This window comes from Phycodurus eques, chromosome 11 (assembly GCF_024500275.1).
Source record: "Phycodurus eques isolate BA_2022a chromosome 11, UOR_Pequ_1.1, whole genome shotgun sequence".
Classification (NCBI taxonomy): domain Eukaryota; kingdom Metazoa; phylum Chordata; class Actinopteri; order Syngnathiformes; family Syngnathidae; genus Phycodurus; species Phycodurus eques.
Genome location: NC_084535.1, coordinates 22,486,355 through 22,508,447, shown reverse-complemented (window position 1 = coordinate 22,508,447; position 22,093 = coordinate 22,486,355). Strand labels below are relative to the sequence as shown.

The 22,093-nt window shown below is 43.4% G+C and overlaps 1 protein-coding gene across 1 annotated transcript; it reads left to right on the top strand.

The window, feature by feature from the left end:
• Window positions 1-18,616: 18,616 nt before the first annotated feature.
• Window positions 18,617-21,507, top strand: nkx6.2 (NK6 homeobox 2). Its single transcript, XM_061690465.1, has 4 exons — window positions 18,617-18,746; window positions 18,787-19,110; window positions 20,659-20,831; window positions 21,037-21,507. The coding sequence occupies exons 1-4, from the start codon at window positions 18,629-18,631 to the stop codon at window positions 21,292-21,294; spliced, it is 873 nt and encodes a 290-aa protein (XP_061546449.1). The 5' UTR covers window positions 18,617-18,628; the 3' UTR covers window positions 21,295-21,507.
• The last annotated feature ends 586 nt before the right edge of the window (window positions 21,508-22,093 follow it).

Genomic DNA, 22,093 nt, shown 5'->3' with positions numbered 1-22,093 from the left:
CGCATTTATGCACAGAAATGCATGAACAGACATGAGTGACGCTTTGTTTTCCGCTCAAGTAAATATGAGCCACAATCTTGTGATCTATCCTTGATTATATTCACCAGGTTCGTCTTTTGCAAGGCTTAGGCCATAATGTGCTTCGTTTGAGTGCTGTGGCGGCAAACTCCTCACTGGAGTTTATCTGATGAATATAAACAGTGTTGCCCAGGCAGAGACATCCACCCAATTCTTATGTGAATTCATGAGCCCGGAGGAGTGACTCTTTCCTCCTGGTAACAGCTCTCCTGGAGTGAGTCACTAAATGGGCCGTGAGCAGCAGCTTTCAGGAGAGCGCTTACGGCCAAGATGCTTGCAACTCCCATTGAGTGGGTCACCTGGAAGAGGAATTGAATCCAAATCCTGGCATTGTTTTATTGTAAAGTGGCGGAAACTGGCACTGTAATTAGGCGTCTTAGTGCAAAGAGCAACACACACACACACACACACACACACAAGCAAACGTCGAAGAGTGCTCTGGGTGACAGAAATCGATACAGCTATTTTTATTGGTTTGTGGTTAAAAATCAATATTGTACAATATATGAATAAGTGAAACACTTTATTATGAAGCAATAACACGCTAAACAAACTGGGCTCGGTTTAATGCGCTTTAACTGAGGAGGGCAGAAAGGGGAGGAGGACAGCTCCTTATTTTTTTCACATTAATCATATTAATAATAATCCTGATTTTGCTGCTTTCTGTTTTGTCTGTCTCTTTTCTAATTCATTGGTTGATTTTGGCACAATAAACTGATGCGGAAAGATTTGCATTTTGCGTTTTAGAAAATTCCCCCGAAGTGGGATATCACATTGTCATTTAAAAGATTAATTACTTGCTCTGTTGTCCACAGTTTTATTAGGGTTCGGGTTTTCAACATTTTTTTCATCATTTTTTCCCAGTTTCCATGTCAGTTAAAAACTTGATGTGGAAGCTTTGCTTGACTTTCCGCAAACATTGCAAACTCACCAACAAATTCCTTTGCAGTTAGGTTATTTGCATTTGCGGTCTCCTTGTGCCAAATAACACTTCGCTTGTGAAAATTCTCAAACTGGTTTTAAAATCAATCCATCCATCCATTTCCTTAGCCGCTTCTCCTCACAAGGGTCGCGGGAGTCCTGAAGCCAAACCCAGCTATCATCGGGCAGCAGGCGGGGTACACCCTGAACTGGTTGCCAGCCAATCGCAGGGCTTTAAAATCCTCATATTCATTATCACCTGGACCCAGTGTTTTCGAGAGGAGCATCTTTGCCTTCTGACAGATGATTGCCTCACTCATTCTATCACCAGCGAGCGCTTTCTAATTTATCCACACCACCAACAATTTTACACTTCCTTGGTGAGTTGAGGTCTTCGCTTGGTTAAAAATTCACTCTTTTGGCCAAAAGGGCTGCTTTTATTGCCTCTTCGTTCTTGAAAACAACGCAAATGATTGATTTCGCCAAGCCAAACTGCAAGATCTTAAACATGAGACAGTGACGTGCCGTGAGGTTCGTGATTGGTGAGGCACTGACTACGTCACGGAACTAACAGTCACGTGACGTCTGGAGCTCTATGAAGCTCAACTCAACACTGCCACATGCTGGTTGTGGCACCGTACATCCCAGACTCCACTGTGTACTTTTAGTGACTTTTCTGGTTGACAAGAAAACTAAATGTCACACACTTTCATTCAATATATTAGACAGTCTGTTAAACGTCAGTAAGTGCAGTAAATGTGTGATAAAACGTATATTATTGGCGATGTAATGAGGAAACTATAATGTCTCTTGTGTGAAGCCACGGACCAATCACAGCCTGCCTGAATGGATGTGTGTGTGGTCTCTTGAAGCATCATGGGAGCGATGACTCAACGTGATGCGTAGCTGCGCTTCCTATGCATTTGAACAGGAAATATGAATATTCAGAAATCATTGAAATGATTGGATTAAAAAGAAAATCAATGTAAAGCATGGACCATAGATCTAAAATGGAACAATTTAATGTAATCATAAGGTGTTTTTTACTATTCACATGCAGTGGAAACGAAAGACCACCAGGGGGCAGTGAGGCTGTGCCTCACTTGCCTACCCTGACCGCACGTCACTGACATGAACTCCATCCTTTTGTTTCGCGATGACTTCCTTTTTTTAGCGATTACAGTTAAGCTTCATAACATTATCACAAACAGTTTTCCTTTTCTTAGAAGCCATTCTAAAAACAAAGATACTGTACCCTTATTGCGATGCCTTATGCACGGAGCCAACTATGGTTACACAATGCGAGAAGAAGAACAGCACAGATTCTTCTGCTTGTCCATGACAAGACTGATTGCAACTCAAAGATAATATGTAAAATGAGGTATTTTTTCAACGGAAATGTTGTGTTTGTAAACCAGGTTGCTCATAACCCAAGGTTCCACTTTGTCTTGATTGATACTTTGACATATGGTCAAGGTACTTTTCCCAACAAAGTATCCACTATATGAAATTGAAAGTTTTCCATTACACTTGTAATCCTACTGTTTTTGTTACAAATCTCTTCCTGATACCCAGATTTTCAGCAAGTTAACTTGTGGGTGAGTCATTGTTTTGTCATAACACTGAGTAAGCTGACACGTGTTTTACTGTACTGTATGTGATTGTGCTGAATTTGACTCACTGTCTTATTGTAGATTCAATTATTATTAGAGGATAATCTGAAACAAAATGAGTTTCAGAGTTCAAGATTGCAGTGTTAGTTGTGAGTAATAATAAGTACAATTTATACGCCTCAGTTTTTCAACTATTACCAGTATTGTTGATTTTTAGTGATTTTAGAGATTTGAATGGAGTTAATCATGTTCATTGCAAAATGGAAATTGATCACATCAATTAGCAACAACAGATCTAATATTATAACGGAATAAATAGGAACCATGCAAAAATGAGTTCTAACTTTAAGTCTCCCAATCAAGACATGGCCTCCAAAGGTACACTTGGAGAAAAGAATACTAATAAACTTAGAGAGCCCTGTGCCAGTTTCCATAACACTTTCAGCATAAGGCATCGCCCCGTCTGACCAGGTCCAACAGTTCCATCAGGGCCTTACAACCAGCAGAAACTGAAGATACATGGAGCTAAATATTACATTTTAGGGCAACGTAACTGGTTACACAGTAAAAAAATAAAATGTAAAAAAAATCATCAATTAACTGTTTATATTATTTAAATAGGCGGCACGGTGGCCGACTGGTTAGAGCGTCAGCCTCACAGTTCTGAGGAGCGGGGTTCAATCCCCGGCCCCGCCTGTGTGGAGTTTGCATGTTCTCCCCGTGCCTGCGTGGGTTTTCTCCGCTTTCCTCCCACATCCCAAAAACATGCATGGTAGGTTAATTGACAACTCTAAAACCCTGCGACTGGCCGGCAACCAGTTCAGGGTGTACCCCACCTCTTGCCCGATGGTAGCTGGCATAGGCTCCGGCACGCCCGCGACCCTAGTGAGGAGAAGCGGCTCAGAAAATGGATGGATGGATGGATATTATTTAAATAACTTCATGCCATCATCCATTTTTTTCCGCTTGTCCAGCGGGGGTCAGGTCACGGGGACAGCCAAGCCACTTCGTCCAGCTCTTCCGGGGGGATTTCAAGGCGTTGCCAGGTCAGCCGAAAGACATACTCTCGCTAACGTCTCCTGGGTCTTCCACGGGACCCCGGCCACCTCATCTGGCTCCTCTGGATACAGACGAGCAGCGGCTTGACTCTGAGTCCCTCCCTTGTCACCTTATCGCTAAGGGAGAGCCCGCACAGCCTGAGGAGGAAACTCAATTTAGCCGCTTGTATCTGTGATCTTGTTCTTTTAGTAATGACCCTGCTCAGGGTGTAGAGCTGGTCTGCTGTTCCATTGCCAGGCCGAAAACCACATTTCTCCTCGTTCATCCAAGGTTCGACTTCCCAATGGGCCTTCTTCTCCAGAAACCCCAAACCGACTTTTTGACGGAGGCAGAGGGGTGAAGTCCTCTTGTCGTTGGAACGCACGCTCCCTCCGGTTCCACTTTCAGAAAAAGGGGCACCGCCACACCGGTCTGCTAATCCATAGGCACTGTCCCCAAAGTCCACGCAACATCGCAAGACCCCTCCATGCTGCAAAGGACACGGTATCCATTTTAATAGTCGACAGATTATTGTGATCAGTGTACACTCATAAAGGTAGCAAGGATGCTAAAGCTCAATGGATAATAAGAATTTCACTATCTTGAAAGAAGCGCAGTGAAAGTCAGTTCATGATGTTCTTGCAATGCTGAATCTCTAACAGAAACCTACATGAATCTATGTGCAAGGTCTGTCATTTGTTCTGAATGGCTCATTCAAGGTCCTCACACACAAACTCTTGATTTGTGTCCTTGGATGTTTACCTCTCTGACGTGAAGCTGTTGTCACGGTCAAATCACACTCCCCTGCATGCTGAACATAATCCACAGAATTCCATTTTTTTAAAGCCTATAGAGTCATACTATATGATCAGATATGGTAATGAGAGCATGAGGAAAGGAGCTCTTTTCACAACAGGCTACCATCGTAGCAGCCTTTTCTCCGAGACTGCACAGTCTTTTTGACTGCACAGTGTTTTTTACAGGCCTGCATTGGCGTGAGTGTGTGAACGCTGATCAAATATTAGCAAGAAAAATAATTAGCACTAATGGTGCTATTACACAATACTGATTTGTGCAGTTTATCCACTTGTGTGTAATGCATGTTTACATACCACCGTGACCTCTCGCCGCATTGGACAAGGATGAAAATCAACGAATACGATGGACGAGATTAATTTATCTTCATTTGTAAAACGGACACGGTTGTTCGAAGTGTCACACAGTGCTGTGAAGTTACTGCAACTTTGTAATGGATTGTTAATGGTGGCGATTTTTAGCAACCTGCTGCCAAATGGTTCCTCCTGCACTGAGGAAGCAGTATCTGCATCCAATCCACCAAGGAGCTGTCTTCCTCTCCCTTTCGCTCTCCCCACCAGTTCCCCTCTATTGGGTAGCAAATTAGCTGTCCAGCAGCCCGCAAAAGGGCTTCAAGAACAAGAAAAGCTGGCATTTGAGCAGGGGTGTGTAGACTTTTAATATCCACGACAGTATTTAGCTTCTACTACTAAACAATGAATGACAAAGGCATTGATTACTTTAAGCCTTTGGAGTATGAGTAACAGTTAGCGTAATAATATTAGCGATTCATTCCTCATTCTACATCCCAATAACAAATTCTGCGTTCGTGACAACAAGTGCCGGAAAAAAAAGCAGTTCAACGCCAGCCTCTCATTTGTCTTAATCCAGACTACCTCCTTCGTCCTTCATCTGACTTTAATACTCACGCTTCTTCACTCGCCTCCCTCGACAGCAGACATCAACGGTGTCCCTTACAAATGTCTTCAAGAGCAAAAAAAAAAAATCCAATAAAATGCTAAATATTTACAGGAAAATGGAGGCGGTAGCCTCTGAGACCTTCGCGTTGCGTCAGAGGCTGCGGTGCCCTGGCTGTGATGACCTTTGCGTGTCAAAGCAATCAATCAGCCTGACCCTGCGGGTGCTCCGACTCTCCCAAACACCCAGTTTGTACCCTTGATGTCTGCCTAACAGGAGACATTACATTAATCTCTGTGCTGACACTCATTACACGAGTGTCACCTACTGTACGTAGAAGTTCCTGGGAGCACCAATTCAAACTTTCAACATGCTTCACTTTCTTATTATTTCATAAAGTTGCAGTTTTTAAGGTACCACTGTATGTAAGCATTATTTTGAAGCAAACAACGTTTAGGTCCATTAAATAATCCCAGGAAGCAACCGTTTACAGCTCCGTGCAGGGTTTGTTGAAATAGTGACTCACCAAAAGGACACAGACGTCATTTGTTAGAAATCAGTGACAAATGAACTTTCAGAATACTCTCGACTATGTTTTTTTTCCCAATGCATTAGCATTTTAGGAAAAGGTTAATGTTTCATGATTGACACATATTTCAATCTATCCATCCATTTGCTATCCTGCTCGTCCTCATTAGGGTTGTGGGTGAGCTGGAGTCTAACCCAGCAGGCTCGGGGCAAGGGGCAGGGTACACTCTCAACTGGTCATATAGCTAGGCAAGCAGCCATCACAATCTATTTGACACCGATGGACAATTCAGAGCATGCGTGTCAAACATATAATAATAGAGCATAATGTATTCGTGGCCAAATAAGCTTTGAATGGCGATTATTCACATATTCAAATATTCACATTTATCGATCGTTATCTTGTTGCAAATCATAGGCGCAATCTGAAATTTGTTTGCAATTCCAACTGTATTATGAATCTTTTTTTTTTTTTTTTTTTTTTTTTCCCACGTGCAATTTACAGATCAAAGTGGATCTCTCTAACATACTCTATGTACCGATTATAAAACAACTTGTGAAGATCTACAAATCAATTCAAGTCGACTGAAATTTCTGCAGCCAATGTGTGCACTGCATGGGAAAATTCCGTGGGTGACAATTAAATGTCCTGAAGTATAGTTGTCTCCTGTGCAGTCCTGACCAGACACGGCCAGCCGGCCTCTGGAGAGCTCTAGTAGTACCACACAGCACTGTCCCTAATCCCTGTGTTATTACTCCTTGATCTATGCTGTGATGCAGTTTTCATTGTCTGATTTCCAAACAACCGCAGCGCATCAAACCAAAAGGATGAACGCATTTTGTGTTTGTGACACGGTGAGACGAAATACATATTTCTGATCTCATGGCTGGGACTCGTTACACCTGCTGAGCAAATGTTATTTATGCAATGACGGTAAATAAATAAGCAATACACACACATTTACACACACATTTTCTAATGAGATCCAACATCACTGCATCAAAAATGTGGTCGTTGCAAAGATAATAACGATCGTTTTCAATTAACACAAAGACCAGGAATGATTATGGAATTAATACTACCTGCAATATTTAACATGTTTACACACGTGGACAGCATCAAAACCCATGAAACTGGCCTTGTATTATTTCAGTTGTATACTTCTTTGTAACAATAAAGGTTGGGGAAACACTCCTTCAGAGGTTGCAGATCAGCTCTTAAATTAATGTATGTTGCCATCTAGTGGTTTAAAAAGTAATGTGTGCTTTCGTTTGGTGAGTATGATGATTATCACTTTAGATTCACATTCAGAATTTAGTATTAATCGACGCGGGGCAATTTTAGCCATCATTCATAAGGTCCTTGTCCGTCAGTTCGTCTTGTCGGTACTCTTCCTGAAAGATACAGATTCAGATCATTCATTATCGCTAATTCCAAATGATATGACCCAAATTGAATGTTTCAGAAATACATGTTAAAAAAGTAAATAAATTAGCTGCACAACTACTCTCCTCCAATGATAAACCAGCAATTTTTTTTTTTAATTTTTTTTTATGAAGGCAGTAATGTTGCGACATAGCAGCCGCAAAATTCATCTTTCTATAGCTAATGAGCCAGTTTAGAGCTGCATGGGAAATCATTGGATTTGTGTTTAATGATCCTTAGGATGCTCTGTATGACACTGAAAGAGGTATTTATTCAACAATATATGTATTACAGTATTACAATATTAGTAGTTTGCAACCAGAATATTATAAACCGCTGTCAATGCGATGCAGCGTAGTTCAAAATTACTGTAAACCACAATATTAAATATATTGTTAAATGAATAGCCTACCTCTCGTAACTGTGAAGGCAGAGTGGCTGGTGGGCTTGTGTTGTACTGCATCTCAAAGGGCAAAGTGTGGGCGCACCACTGAGCATAGTATACATCAAGAAAACAAGAGGTCGTTCCATTTTCCATCCATCCATTTTGTATTGCGCTTGACCTCATATGGGTCACAGGCAGGGGCGTTATATTCTAGGCCCCCATACAACACCGTCAAGGAGGACCACTTCCTGAAATATTTGTTGACAGGGGGTCGGGTGGGGTTGGGTTTTGGGGGAGGTTAGTGCACAAAGGTCCCATCCATACATACATCCATCCATCAGTTTTCTATACTGGTTAACCTCACTAGGGTCGCGGGCATGCTGGAGCCTATCCCAGCTGTCTTTGAGCGGGAGGCGGGGTACACCCTGAACGGGTCGCCAGCCAATCGCAGGGCACATAGAAACAAACAGCCATTCATTCTCACTGTCATACCTACGGACAATTTAGTCTTCAATCAACTTACCATAACTTGTTTTTGGGATGTGGGAGGAAACCGGAGTACCCGGGTAAAACCCACGCAGGCACGGGGAGAACATGCAAACTTCACACAGGCGGGGCCGGATTTGAACCTTGGTCCTCAGAACTGTGAGGCGGATGTGCTAACCAATCAGTCACCGTGCCTCCCGACAAAGGTCCCATCAGAAATGGATTTTCTATTTGGGTGGGGTGGGTGCAAGGTTTGGGCCCCCTGCTGGACGGCTGGACTGCTTATGGGATCACTTCCACATTTGGGATCAGGGGGTAAACATTTTTTTCTTTAACAAAATGTTTACCTTTTTAATTAAATGGACAGTTAGGGCTGCTTGGTCCTGAAGCCACATTTCCTGGTTATGCTTAATGCACCAATTGCATCTCTGATCTTCTTTCTGTTTTTTTCTGCTACAAAGTTGAAAATGGTATTGTATCATAATTATAAATCAATTGTCAGACCATAAGCTCGCTCATAAATGTTAGATCAGTTAAATTCAATGAATTCCCACCCAGCCAACCTTCTGCACTTCAGCATTCACGTGAGCAATTGGTAGAACAATGAGCCGTGGTTTATCATACTGTTCCGTGTGCTGAAATATAAACAACACCCCACCTGACACACCCAGATTTTTTTTTCCTCCATGTTGGGGTCCATGTTTTAATGCTGCTTCGGCACACTTGGGTTGCATCATTGCCAGCTGTGGTTATTCTGATGAGCTGGTACGCTCCCTTACTGAAATGAGCGTACTACTCACTGAACTTGGATTGAATAAAACCTCTATTGGCTTAAGTTTATTCAGATTCAGATTGCAGATATTCAGATTGCATATTTTGTTTCTTGGATGTAATGCTGTTGTAAACATAGCATTTTTTTTCCAGAAGAGTTTCACCCATTAAACATTTCTAACAGTCATGCTTTGCTTGTGCAATGCAATGAAACATCCATCCATCCATCCTTTTTCTGAGCCGCTTCTCCTCACTAGGGTCGCGGGTGCGCTGGAGCCTATCCCAGCTATCATCGGGCAGGAGGGGGGGTACACCCCGAACTGGTTGCCAGCCAATCGCAGGACACATACAAACAAACAACCATTCGCACTCACATTCACACCTACGGGCAATTTAGAGTTGTCAATTAACCTACCATGAATGTTTTGGGGATGTGGGAGGAAACCGGAGTGCCCGGAGAAAACCCACGCAGGCACGGGGAGAACATGCAAACTCCACACAGGCGGGGGCGGGAATTGAACTCCGGTCCTCAGAACTGTGAGGCAGACGCTCTAACCAGTCGGGCCACTGTGCCGCCTGCAATGAAACAACTCGTGCTTATTTCTGCCTGCGATTCTCAGTGGCTCTGGTTTTTTTCCTCGTGGTGCTGATGGGACTGCTGCTGCTGTGGCTTGCCAGCTGCATCCCCAGCAGCATGGATCTCTGTTGGTCATCTTCAAGCAGCTGTGGATCAGTAGGTAGAGCAGGTCGTCCAATGACCGAAGGGGAGCAGGTTCGAATCCTGGGTCGACGTGTCCTTGGGCAAGACGCTAAACTCTTGCTCCCAGTAAGCATGGCAGCAGTTGTCCATGGGTGAATGTGAGGCTTTGTAAAGTGCTTTGGGCACTGTGATAGTGTAGATGAAGTGCTATATAAGTGCAGTCCATTTACCATTCCACATTTTTGAAGAAGGTGACCTTCCTTGCATTCAGGCTCAGTATACTCATCTTGCATATCTTCCACCTTCCACCTTTGTTCAACATGTGTTGCCCAATAACAATAATAACTTTGTTCTCTGTGATTGGGTCAGGATTCATGGCACTGATGATGACACCCCAAAGTTGCCCACTCATCTCGGAAGGCACCGGCCCTGTGTATGTACAAAGTGACTGCGGCAGTTCTTTACTGGCTTATGGGGCTGCGCCCGTAGCCACAAGACCTTCTTTCTAAAAAAAAAAGGCCTTGACAATACTCACAATGCATGAAATCACTTCCCTGCACGTCTTTAGGTTGTTGCTCAAATGGCACCAGTTCGCCCACCCCAGACTCCATGACCCCAGCGTTGTGTGCAAAATTGCCCCTGTTGTGAATGTGATCGAGATGCTTTTCTTGCTTTGGTGACCGTTTGGCGTAGCTCAGCGCTTTGGCGACATCACATAGGTCTTTTTGTGCCAATCTTACTGGAGGCGCCGAGCCATCTTGGCACAAGGCTTACAGCAATACCACCAATAATGTCTCTTCCAGTTCATTCTTTTTATGCTGCTTTTTGGGTAGGCGGTCATTACTGTCTTGTGTGGCAGCGTCTTTCAACTGAAACAGGAAAAATAAATCTGTTCAACTTCGACCATAGAAAGCTAGTAAGAGATTTGATTTAATATACTGTATATCATAATGATGGGTGCTTACCTTGCATATCACACCTCACTATTTTCAAAATGGTTGTGTAGCCTTAGGTAACATACACGCTTGACCACCCATGTCCTCGAAATGGACAGCCCAGGTGTCCCTGATCAACATTGGTAATCACCCGGACGGACCGGATGTGTGATGATTCTGACACCAAAATGACATGTTCAAAATAATTGCTAGATTGAAATAAATTGTTTCGCTAAGACTGCTAGAGGTCCCCGTGAGTGACGATGGAAACAGACCCATATTTACTGTCCCAGAGACTTGTTGGCGACCTGATGGCAACGTGAGTCTGACTGCAAAGACGTATCTGCAACGACTCCTGGAGACTAGCCGGGTCACCAGCGAGGAGACGTTCTGAAGACGACTCATACGCTACTCTAAAGACAAAGCCTAACGTACCTTAATGTCACAAAACTGCAATCAATCATGACCAGAATTTATGTGGACATCTCTACTTATTCCCACTTCGACCTCTGAAAATACGTATTAGAACAATCGTCCCAATATTTTGGATTTTATGGACATTCAGCCTTTTCCTCGCTATATTCTTATTATATACTGCAGAAAATCTTAACATTGCTTATTGTCACAAAACTGTAATCTGTCGTCAACAAAATTTATATGGACATCTCTACCTAAGCCCACTTCTACATCTGAAAATATCACAACGATCACCCCAATATTTTGGATTTTATGGATGTTAAAGCATTTTCCTCATTATAGAGGATTGTGCTCGCTTTCGTGCTCTGGAGGCTCAGTGCGGAGGGCCGCCAACAAAACTTTGGGGAAAGTCGTCCATTTGGCTACGGGCAATTTAGAGTCTCCAATTAATGCATGTTTTTGGGATGTGGGAGGAAATCGGAGTGCCCGGAGAAAACCCACGCAGGCACGGGGAGAACATGCAAACTCCACACAGGCGGTCCTCAGAACTGTGAGGCTGACGCTCTAACCAGTCGACCACTGTGCCGCCAGAATATCCATCCATCCATATTTATTCTATTTTATTGAGATGACATACCTAAATCGACTGCAACCGAAGCTTGCGGATGACTATAATTGTGATTTATCAGATGGAAAATGCAATAGGGACATGAACCTGAAGCCTTACACAGTTCCACTAGAAATTTGAGAACAATCAATCACATCTATAGCCATGTAGCGTATATGGGTTAAATAAAAATGTAATTAATTTAGGAGAAAAGCTGGAAGCGACGCCTGCGTTACGTCCGGTTTAGTGTAATTTTTAATTACAGCTTTATAAATCAAGCTATTTTATCTTCTAAAAGGGGAACCACGTCACTTTTTATGTGGATAAAATTAAAGGAAAGTGACGAGAAACCTTTTTATCAGTCTCGTAATCTGAAAGTTGCTACACTTTCTGAAATTTTGATAAGTGTTTTCGACGGCCAGAGGTTTCTCTCCTCGAACCCAAACGCAGACAACAATGCAGGTAGTGAACTTTTATAGAACATTTAATGAGATCTAACATGGGGAATCTACAAAAGGGAACTAATGCAGGAAAACAAAACAAAACAAAACAAAACAAAACAAAGGACAGACGAACGTTGGCAAAGAAAACCCCCAAAAGGGTAGCTCGGAGCGCTGGCAGGATGCCCTTTAGCGGGGAAGGGTCTGATGTGTCCTCACCACCTCGTGGTGAGGTGGGGTGTCCTGGCTGGGCCAGTCTTCGGCAAGTCGGTCGGACGAGACAAGAGCAGAGCCCGTGGGTAGCTCCGGCCTTTTTATGGCTAGGCCACCACCCCGCCCCCCTTCCTTTCCCACCACCTTCGGGACCAAAAGGGAAGCTGGACCGCTTCTGAAGGTTACTTTTCCATTTTAGGATTATTTTGTGGTTTAAACTCAGTGGAATCAAATATTAATTATTGGATTTCAGATAACGAGATCATTTTCCCACTTTGCATTGTCATGCGTCCATCCTCTTTAATACCTGTAACGAATGTTTCAAATGTTATGTGATTGTTGAGAACACTGTAATATTTGCAATGTAGCATTCGTGTTGTGGGGTGAAACATTTCATCTGGTTCAGTTGACAACAGATTCGACATCAGACATTCAAGTTTGCAGAAATACAGTCACTAGTGGCATTCATGTAAAGTTCTTAAAACATATCACATTCAAGTCCATTGAAGATTGTCATTGGTTAATCCAGTTGAAGTGGTCCCCGGCACCTCTGGGTGTCGCTAGTGCCCCGTCCGTCCCGCTAGTGCCCCGTCCGTCCCGCTAGTGCCCCGTCCGTCCCCAGGTGGGCAAGTGGCGCAGTACACAGTAGGAAGGAGACGTCTTTGTTGGTGAGGCTCTCCTGGCTGGCTGGTGGTGGAAGTTAATTAATTTAGCCTTCTGATTTGAAACCAGATGTCTTTTGTCTCAGCTTCAATGCTCTTTGTGCTTGTAATTCACTTAGCGTCTGCGTTCGAGACCAGATGTCTGTGTCTGCTTTGATGCTTAGGTCACACTTTCTTTTAGATGTCTTTTGTGTATCCAGACTGACTCCACAAGGCAAGTATACGGAGCAGCACGGGACTCAGGGGTGCTGAGTGGCATCTTTACTGGCGTGTCCGTTACAGCCATCTCTCGGCTTCTACATTTGTTCATATATTTATTTTTTCAAAAAGAAGAAGTTTTTCTAATGTCTTGTCATGCATGCAATTACATTTTTCTTCATCCAAGTTCACCAGCTTTAGAGAACATCCGCTCACATGCCTTTTGTGGATCTTTTATTCACCATGTGCTATGATGCAATGTCATATTGAACTTGTTACTATATCACATTGTACAGTTTGTATATGTATTTGCTTCTATTTTGATTTGTTTTACTCTGCTGTGTGCAGCCAGGTTGGCATTGCAAATATCTTACCTGGATAAGATTCAATAAATAAATAGATAAATACATTTAAAAAATACATGACTTCATGGACGCCGGCACGGTGGACAACTGACAACTGGTAAGTGCTCTCATAACCCTTTGGAAAGCCACATTTGAGAATTTATCCCGTTCCTTTCATTGACTACATTTCATCCATAGGTACATATGAAATTATAAATATAGTTAAGTATTGTTGTAAAACACAATACATGGATACTGACATAAGCCAAGTGTGGTGTAGGACCCAAGCACAGCACATGCACCGAACCACCGGAATAGTTAGAAAGGACTTTAACAAAGACCTAATCTCAAATTTGACAGATCACTTCAAAACCAGGAAACAAGACCAGTCAACTTCACAGTCGAGAGAGTGAGGCTTTGAAGATGGGGAATTTGTCTTGGGCCAAAATCATGTAATGCTCTGTAATCCACAGGTAGCAGGTCAGGAATGCTCAAATGTCACTGTTTTCTTCATTCCTAATTCTCAGAAAGCAGGCAGGGGAACTCAAACGCGGATTGGATTCATGTCTTGCACAGATGACTGTCAAACACTCTGACCCTGCGTTGGTTCTGTTTTTCTTCTCGGCAGACACCTAGCTAGCTTGCCTAAAATGTTTTACTTAAGGGCTGATCTCGCCCGACCGTATAGTTCACAAACAGTGGGGACTGAATGCAAAGTTCTCCGACAGCTTTCAGGTTTTGGGGACGAAAAGCAATTGAGCCAAACTGTAGTGGCGACGAGTCACTGATGGTGTATTGGTACACTCGCCTGACTTTGGTGCGGGCAGCATGGGGTCAGTTCCCACTCAGTGACGTTATGGATGTAAGTGCGAATGGTTGTCCGTGTCTATATGTGCCCTGCGATTGACTGGCGACCAGTTCGGGGTTTAGTCTGCCTTTCGCCTGATATCAGCTGGGATAGGCTCCAGCGCCCCGTGGCCCTAATCAGGATAAGCGGTGTTGAAAATGGATGGATGGATAGTGGCGACGATAAATTACTCTAGCTTTCGCTCAACTCTGCCAGCTTCAACCAGATCATTCAAAACATCCATTCAGAATACGACTAATAGAGGGACATTTTCTTCACTGGCAATCATCTCTATCTAGAGAGACAGACTTTTGAAGTTCAAATAACAAAATTATTACGTTGACAGGAAAGGAACAGAACAAAAATTTGTTCTGAAGGAGAGGTGCATGGACTTCATTGACAAGTAAAGGTAAGCCGTTTTTTTTTTTTTAATTGCACTCGGAAACATCCATCCATCCATTTTCTGAGCCACTTCTCCTCACTAGGGTCGCGGGCTGTACCAGCCATCATCGGGCAGGAGGGCTGAACCCTGAACTGGTTGCCAGCCAATCGCAGGGCACATACAAAGAAACAACCATTTGCACTCACATTCACACCTACGGGCAATTTAGAGTCTCCAATTAATACATGTTTTTGGGGATGTGGGAGGAAACCGGAGTGCCCGGAGAAAACCCACGCAGGCACGGGGAGAACATGCAAACTCCACACAGGCGGGGCCGGGGATTGAACCCCGGTCCTCAGAACTGTGAGGCAGATGCTGTAACCAGTCACCCGCCACCGTGCCTCCCACTCTGAAACAAATAATCCAAAATTTAAATCAAACACTATATTCTGAATGTAGATATTTTTGTCAGTCATTTGTTAAATGGTCTGTGTTTAACATTTTTGAGCATTGTAATAAAATAGTTTAAACATGAACGAAATATTTCGGTTTAGGGCCTAAATTATTTACTTTTGCAAACCAACAGTTATTTATAAGTAGACTTTTAAATAAGTAAGAAATTAATAAAAGAAATGAAGTAAGACATTTTAAATAGGTAAGAAAATACAATGTTCCTTATGGACAAATGTGTCAAAAGAATGTTGACAATAGATAATATATAATAGTAATAATATGTAATAGACAATCCGTTCTCTTAACCCCCTATCCTCACTAGAGTGGCGGGTGTGCTAACGACTATCTCAGCTGTCTCCGGGCGAGAGGCCGGGTACACCCTGAACTGGTCGCCAGCCAATCGCGCATAGAGACAAACAACCGTTCACCGTGCATGATTTGGAAAGTGTGAGGAAAGCGGAGTGCCCGGAGAAAACCCACGAAGGCACGGGGCGAACATGCAAACTCCACACAGGCGGGGCCGGGATTTGAACCCCGGTCCCCACAACTGTCGTCCACCGTGCCGCCGACAATATAGCCATGGCTAAAAACAATGGCACCCCGTTTTTACCCTGCTAATGTGTAAATCCGAGTGAGTCAGCCATGAACGTCACCGACTAGTAAATCGGCAAAGTTATCAATAAATGCTCAAACGGCTTTGTCTGACCGGCATGGTGATCTGCTTGACCGGGACGGTTCAGATTTGACCACTGGGTGGCGCCACCTGCCTGTTTCACAAGCGCGCAAAGGTTGTTGGAGTTGGCAAATCTTTTCATACCATTCCGTCATCGATAATACGTTGATGTAACCTCCTTAGGTTTGCTTGTGTATTTTCATATTGAGACCGTTTTAATGTGTCATTCCTCGTGAGGTGCGAGGCATTGAAAAGATAAAGTAGAAATCAAATGTTGAGATAGCCGTGCTGGTGCTTTTTTTTTTTTTTTTTTTTTTTAAATATGTACATGTGTGTTTTGTATATGTACACGTGTGTGCGTGTGTGTGCACGCGCGCGCGCGTGTGTGTGTGTGTGTGTGTGTGTGTGTGCGTGTGTGTGTGCAAACATCTGTTTATCTTCCCCCGTGAGAGCTCTTTCGTTGCCATCTGTGCCCAGATTACAGCCCGATAATCTTATCTTTTCCATCTTTATTAACCCTTTCCCATTCGGTGGATAGACAAAGGCCCCTGCCGGAGCCATTATTACCCAAAAATTACAAAAATAATAATAAAAGAATCGAGTTTTTACGGCCTAAATCAGCCCCTCATATTTATCCGCACGCTGAATACGGCGGCTGAGCAACAGGTTCGAATATTTATAAAATTGTGCTCATAAAATGTGACTTTCATGTTGATATTAGTTCCGTCGTTTTTTCTTCCAACAATAATAAAAAAAAAAAAAAAATACATATGTATGTGTATATAGTGGTTATATACTGTATAAATGTAGATGTATTGTTTTTTTTTTAATTATACATATGTATGTGTATATAGTGGTTATATACTGTATAAATGTAGATGTATTGTTTTTTTTTAATTGCAATTAAACGTATTTAATTTTTTATTTTTTTTTAAAATTTAATTTAAAAGCATGACGACTATGGAGTCGTCATGCTCCGTCGACTATTAAACTAGCTTTTAATTCTTCGTTTTGAGAGCACATATTTTCCTGTAATTTGGGGGTTGTTTAAATGAAGAGATGAAAATGCGAGTCCATTATAAGCGAGCTGAAAGTGCGCTTCTAGTTGTATTGTGACGGGCTGGGTTGGCAGAGCAGCGTTTGGCTGTAGATGAACTGGAAAATGAAAAAGTGCCCAATTTTTTTGTCATTGATCTCCCACTGACTGCTTGATGTACCATTGAGACGGAGCCTGCGTGAGATTTATTGTTTTTTTAAATGCTGATCCTATAGCGATTATTTAAAAGTTTATTGTAAAAAAAATAAATAAAAAAAACATGCACACGTCTAAATGAGAACCGACCAGGGGTGATATTTGAAGTGAAAACCTTCACAATGTATCAGTATGTATGTACCCTTTCAACTTTGAACTGTCACAATTGTGAATCACCTCGCGTTGAAAACCTTATCAAAAAAAAAAACAAGCACAATCTTTTCCTCGGTGGGGAAAATGAGAAGCAAGGTGCATTTTGTGCCTTTCAAAATGACAACATGGCCATATTTCACTCTTACAACCCTACATCTCCATAAAATATTGCAGCACTCAAAGAGATGACTGGAGCCCGACGCTTTCCCCCCCTCACACACATTTTTTCCCCCTCCCACTGTTTGTCTCCAAAACAAGCATTATCGGAGTCATGTAGAACTTTGTCCTTTACACGCTAATGATCAGAGAACTGTTTTTTTTTTTTTTAACCGAGTAAACTTGGGGATCATAAGAAGAAAAGCATAAAAAATATTCAGTATCGAATTTTAATGAGTCATTATGTGATCTGATTTCAGATTAGTTTTTTTAATAGAAAAGTAACATAATAATAATAAAACAAAATTTTACGTAAATTACATGATGTATGTGTTTTTTGTTGATTAAAAATGAACATGTGAAATGTCATTATAGAAAATATAATCTTTGAACAAAATTAATTTACCAATTTTATTTCACTTTGTTTCGGGTAACAGCTTTGAGTATTTGTATTATACGTTTTGTGGGTTTTTTTTGTAATATCGATGAGGTGTCTTCAAAGGGTCATTGAGACGCAAGATCATAATAAAGTAGCAGGCGGATTTGGGAATGCGCAAGTTTAACACGTTTTCGACACCAATCCGGGCGCTTTTCCTTCACTGGAATTTCTCCTAACTGCGTAATTGGGGAAGAAAACAAAGTTTTCAACTGAGACGTTTAGTCCAATGGTCGTTAAACAGAGTGCTTTGCGTGAGTGAGAAGCGAGTAGTATATGTATCTCAATAATAAAGAGATCTCGTAGTTTAAAAGTGATAATGACATATACTAGCCTAGTTTTTAATGTGACGGCCCGTGTCTAATAAATCCACGGAGTCCTCACGTCCACGTCAACTGAAGTTCGTTTTTTCCACAGCGAGTCCAGGCAGCAGCGGACTCGAGCGTGTGGTCCAATCGGAGCACAGAAGCCTTCCGGTGCCGTCCAATCAGTGCACGGCGCTCGTGCGACTCGTCCAATGGGAGGGCCGCCCGTGCAGGTGTCTGCAGTGTTATCAGAGGGTCCCTCTTGACTGGCACCACACCGCCAAGAGTGCGTCAAAAGCGGCCGCAGCACCCCAAGACCTCCTGGCACTTGGCCCGGAGCCTCCCGCCGACTCGGGACGAAGTTCGCGTCTCCCCGCACCGCACCGGGAGAGTGGGACGAGTGCGCCCGGAAGAGTCGGTGAACTTTCCTTTGCGACTTCCTTCCTTTGGAGTGGCTGGCGGTTCATGTTGACAAATGTTAGCTGCTGTGGGCCAGATGGAGGCTAACCGGCAGAGTGCTTTCGTCCTGGGCAGCACCCCGCTGGCGGCGTTGCACAACATGACCGAGATGAAGACGTCCCTCTTCCCGTACGGGCTGCAGCACAGCCCGGCGGTGACGGCGGCGGCGGCGGCGGCGGCGGCGGGGGGGGGGGAGCTTCAAGGCGCCGTCGCTGTCCAGCCTCAACTCGCAGCTGTTGAGCGGGGCCACCCCGCACGGAATAAGCGACATCCTGGGCAGACCCATCACCAGCGCCGGCCAGCTGCTCTCCGCCGGCTTCCCCAGGATCAACGGCATCAACGGGCTGGCCGGCACCGCCGCCGCCGCGGCCGCCGCCGCCGCCGCCGCCGGGATGTACTTCGGCCCCGCCGTGTCGCGCTACCCGAAGCCGCTGGCCGAGCTCCCCGGGCGGGCGCCCATCTTCTGGCCCGGGGTCATGCAGGGATCCCCGTGGAGAGACCCGCGCGTGCCCTGTCCGTGTAAGTCCCGCTGGAGTTCTGCACATACCACTTCTTGCATATTTGAAACGAAATGCTATATATATATATATATATATATATATATATATATATATATATATTTATATTTCACAGACACAAAGTGCTTCAAATATACTGGAGCTATAGCAGTCCTTTGAATTGACTTCATTTCAACATGTGGGTTGCACATGGGGGGGCGGGGGGGGGGGGGGGGAACCAAACAACAACAACAAAAAAGTGACCTTATTTCAAAAGAAAAACCAGACAGCTCTGAAAACAATCACACTGGCAAATTCTCAACTAGTCTTCATTAAGATGCAAACAAACTGCAGAGTTTTGGTGTCATTTTTCTGTCGACGTCTCGAGGTGTCAAAGTCATTGTCGTCGCAGTTATGGTTTCCCCTCGGAGGGCCTTTATGTCTGCAAATCATCTTCACGCATCAGCTCGTCATCGCCCCCGCGTTCCGTTGTGATTTGAAAGTGTATATTTTTTGAACAACAAACTCCATTTGGAAGCGCAGGTCACGGCAAGTACGCTGTACTTCGTTTGCACGTGAGTAAAACGTGTTCAACTGATATATGATCATTGGCTTATTTTCCAGGAGAGGAAATTACGTCAGTTGACCACATTTGAATCACGTGCAAAAGATCCAATTAGATACTTTTTTTCTCTCCCCAGTGCAGTTGCAAGCAAATATTTTAGTTTACAACGATTGTCCAATTAGATTTTAAGAAGGTAATTTAATTTCCGTACATATTTTCTGACAAATGCAATGAGTAATTCCATTGAGCAATAAATATGAAGTAAACACACTTCATTTATTTTAGCGGGCCACATAAAATGAGTTAGCGTGCCAGATGTGGGCCCCGGGGCCTTGAGTTTAATACTGGCCCCACACTTAATTTACAAAAAAAAAAAAAAAAAAAGTCATTTGAATGTACTTAATTCTGTATATTATTCCATTGTTTACGAGGGAAAGGGGCTGATGGGTGACGTCAGTTTGCCACATTAAAAATGAAGTTCTTTCTTTCACCGTATGTGATAAATTGATATTGTTTTCGAGAAGGGAACATTTGAAAAAAAAAAAACGAAAAAAAAACAACAACAACAACAACAACAACAACAAATGCGCCAGATGACCACATTTTAACCACGTGCAACCAATGCATGATCGAAGTGGTCTCTTCATTATTTCCCGCACAGCGCTGAATATAAAATACAGAAGAGCATTTTGCAGTCAAGGGGAAAAAATATAAAAATAAATAAATACTAATCATTCAAATCAAGTGAATATATCAAAATAAGTCAAGACGGATGGTGTTACTGAATGCCTGCCCAAACAATCGTCCCAGTCATTCCTATATTGTGCCAATTTTACAATGGCTCGAATGAAGAGGGCACATTGTGTTTAATAACATCATTCGTTTTTTTTCAGGTGATCGTCAAATCCAATATAACTGAGGAATATTTGACGTGCACGGCAAAATGTCCTCTATATAAGCATGCGTGTACGCCTCTTTTCTCTGTGTGTGTGTGTGTGTGTGCAGCTCAGTCGAGCTTGATGATGGACAAGGACGGCAAGAAGAAGCACTCCAGGCCCACTTTTTCAGGCCAGCAGATTTTTGCACTGGAAAAAACCTTCGAGCAGACCAAATACCTGGCGGGCCCGGAGAGAGCTCGCCTGGCCTACTCGTTAGGGATGACCGAGAGCCAAGTCAAAGTAAGGACTCCATTGCACTTTTCAAATGCACACTCAATTCAAAACTATAGCTTTTGGTTTTATGTTTTTTTTCTTTTATTGTATTTGTTATCAATCTTGTTTTTGTTGATTTGTTTTGTTTTGTTTTGTTTCCATCACGAACGCGCGTTTTTGGAGCGGACCTGTTGAGCACGGCCTCGGCCTTGTGCCTGTCCCCGATTTGCAGGTGTGGTTCCAGAACAGGAGGACCAAGTGGAGGAAGAGGCACGCGGCGGAGATGGCCTCGGCCAAGAAGAAGCACGACTCGGAGACGGAGAAGATGAAGGAGAGCTCGGACAACGACGACGACGACGACTACAACAAGCCGCTCGACCCCAACTCGGACGACGAGAAGATCACGAGACTGTTGAAAAAGCACAAGAGCAGCGCGGGCGGCAATTTGGCTCTCATCAGCCCCTGTAGTAACAGCTCGGACACCTTGTGATGAGCCCCACCCCGGCCCCGCACGTAGAATGGGGGGAGGGGGTCCGCAAGACACTCTTATGGGCCCATTTGCACCTGACATTTGCGACACTGGAGAGGAGACGCCAAAGGACACATCGGGGACAACTGCAGCGCTCCACCCAAATATGGATGCGCGCAATCTGGATTGCGCTCCGCAGTGACAACGACGCTAACATCATTTGGACCAATTCACTGAAGAATCTGAAATTGTCCCGTGTGAATGACAATGTCATGTTTGTCTCGTGATTGGCTGGCGACCATTCCAGAGTGTACCCCGGCTCACCCCTGACCCCAACGACAAGCGCTATCAAGAAAATGGATGGATGGATATTTTTTTTTTTTTTTTTTTTTTTTTTGTTGTTGTTGTAGTTTTCCCGATCCGGATTCATCACCAATGTTTCACATGTCAGGTGTGAACGGGCTGTGACGCTTTCAAAGCTCAGTTGAAGCAGGGTATCCGCCGTCCTAAAAGGCGACGCAAAGATAACGAAAACGGATTGTCGACGACAAAGTATGCAGGAGATTGTATTGTATATATTTTTTACAGAATAACTTATGTTGTTGGGAGCAGCGGGGAGGGAAAAAAAAAAAAACCCCACACACAAAAAGACTTATTTCCTTCCTCCGTGCAGCCCTGACGCGCTTAAACAGCCACTGCTTCATTTGAACTTCTTTTTCAGTCGCACACTTCAAAATGCTGTAAATAGAAAGTGTTAAAAAAAAGAAAAAAAAAAAAAAAAAAAAAAGGAATTGACACTACATTTTTGTTTTGACCTTAC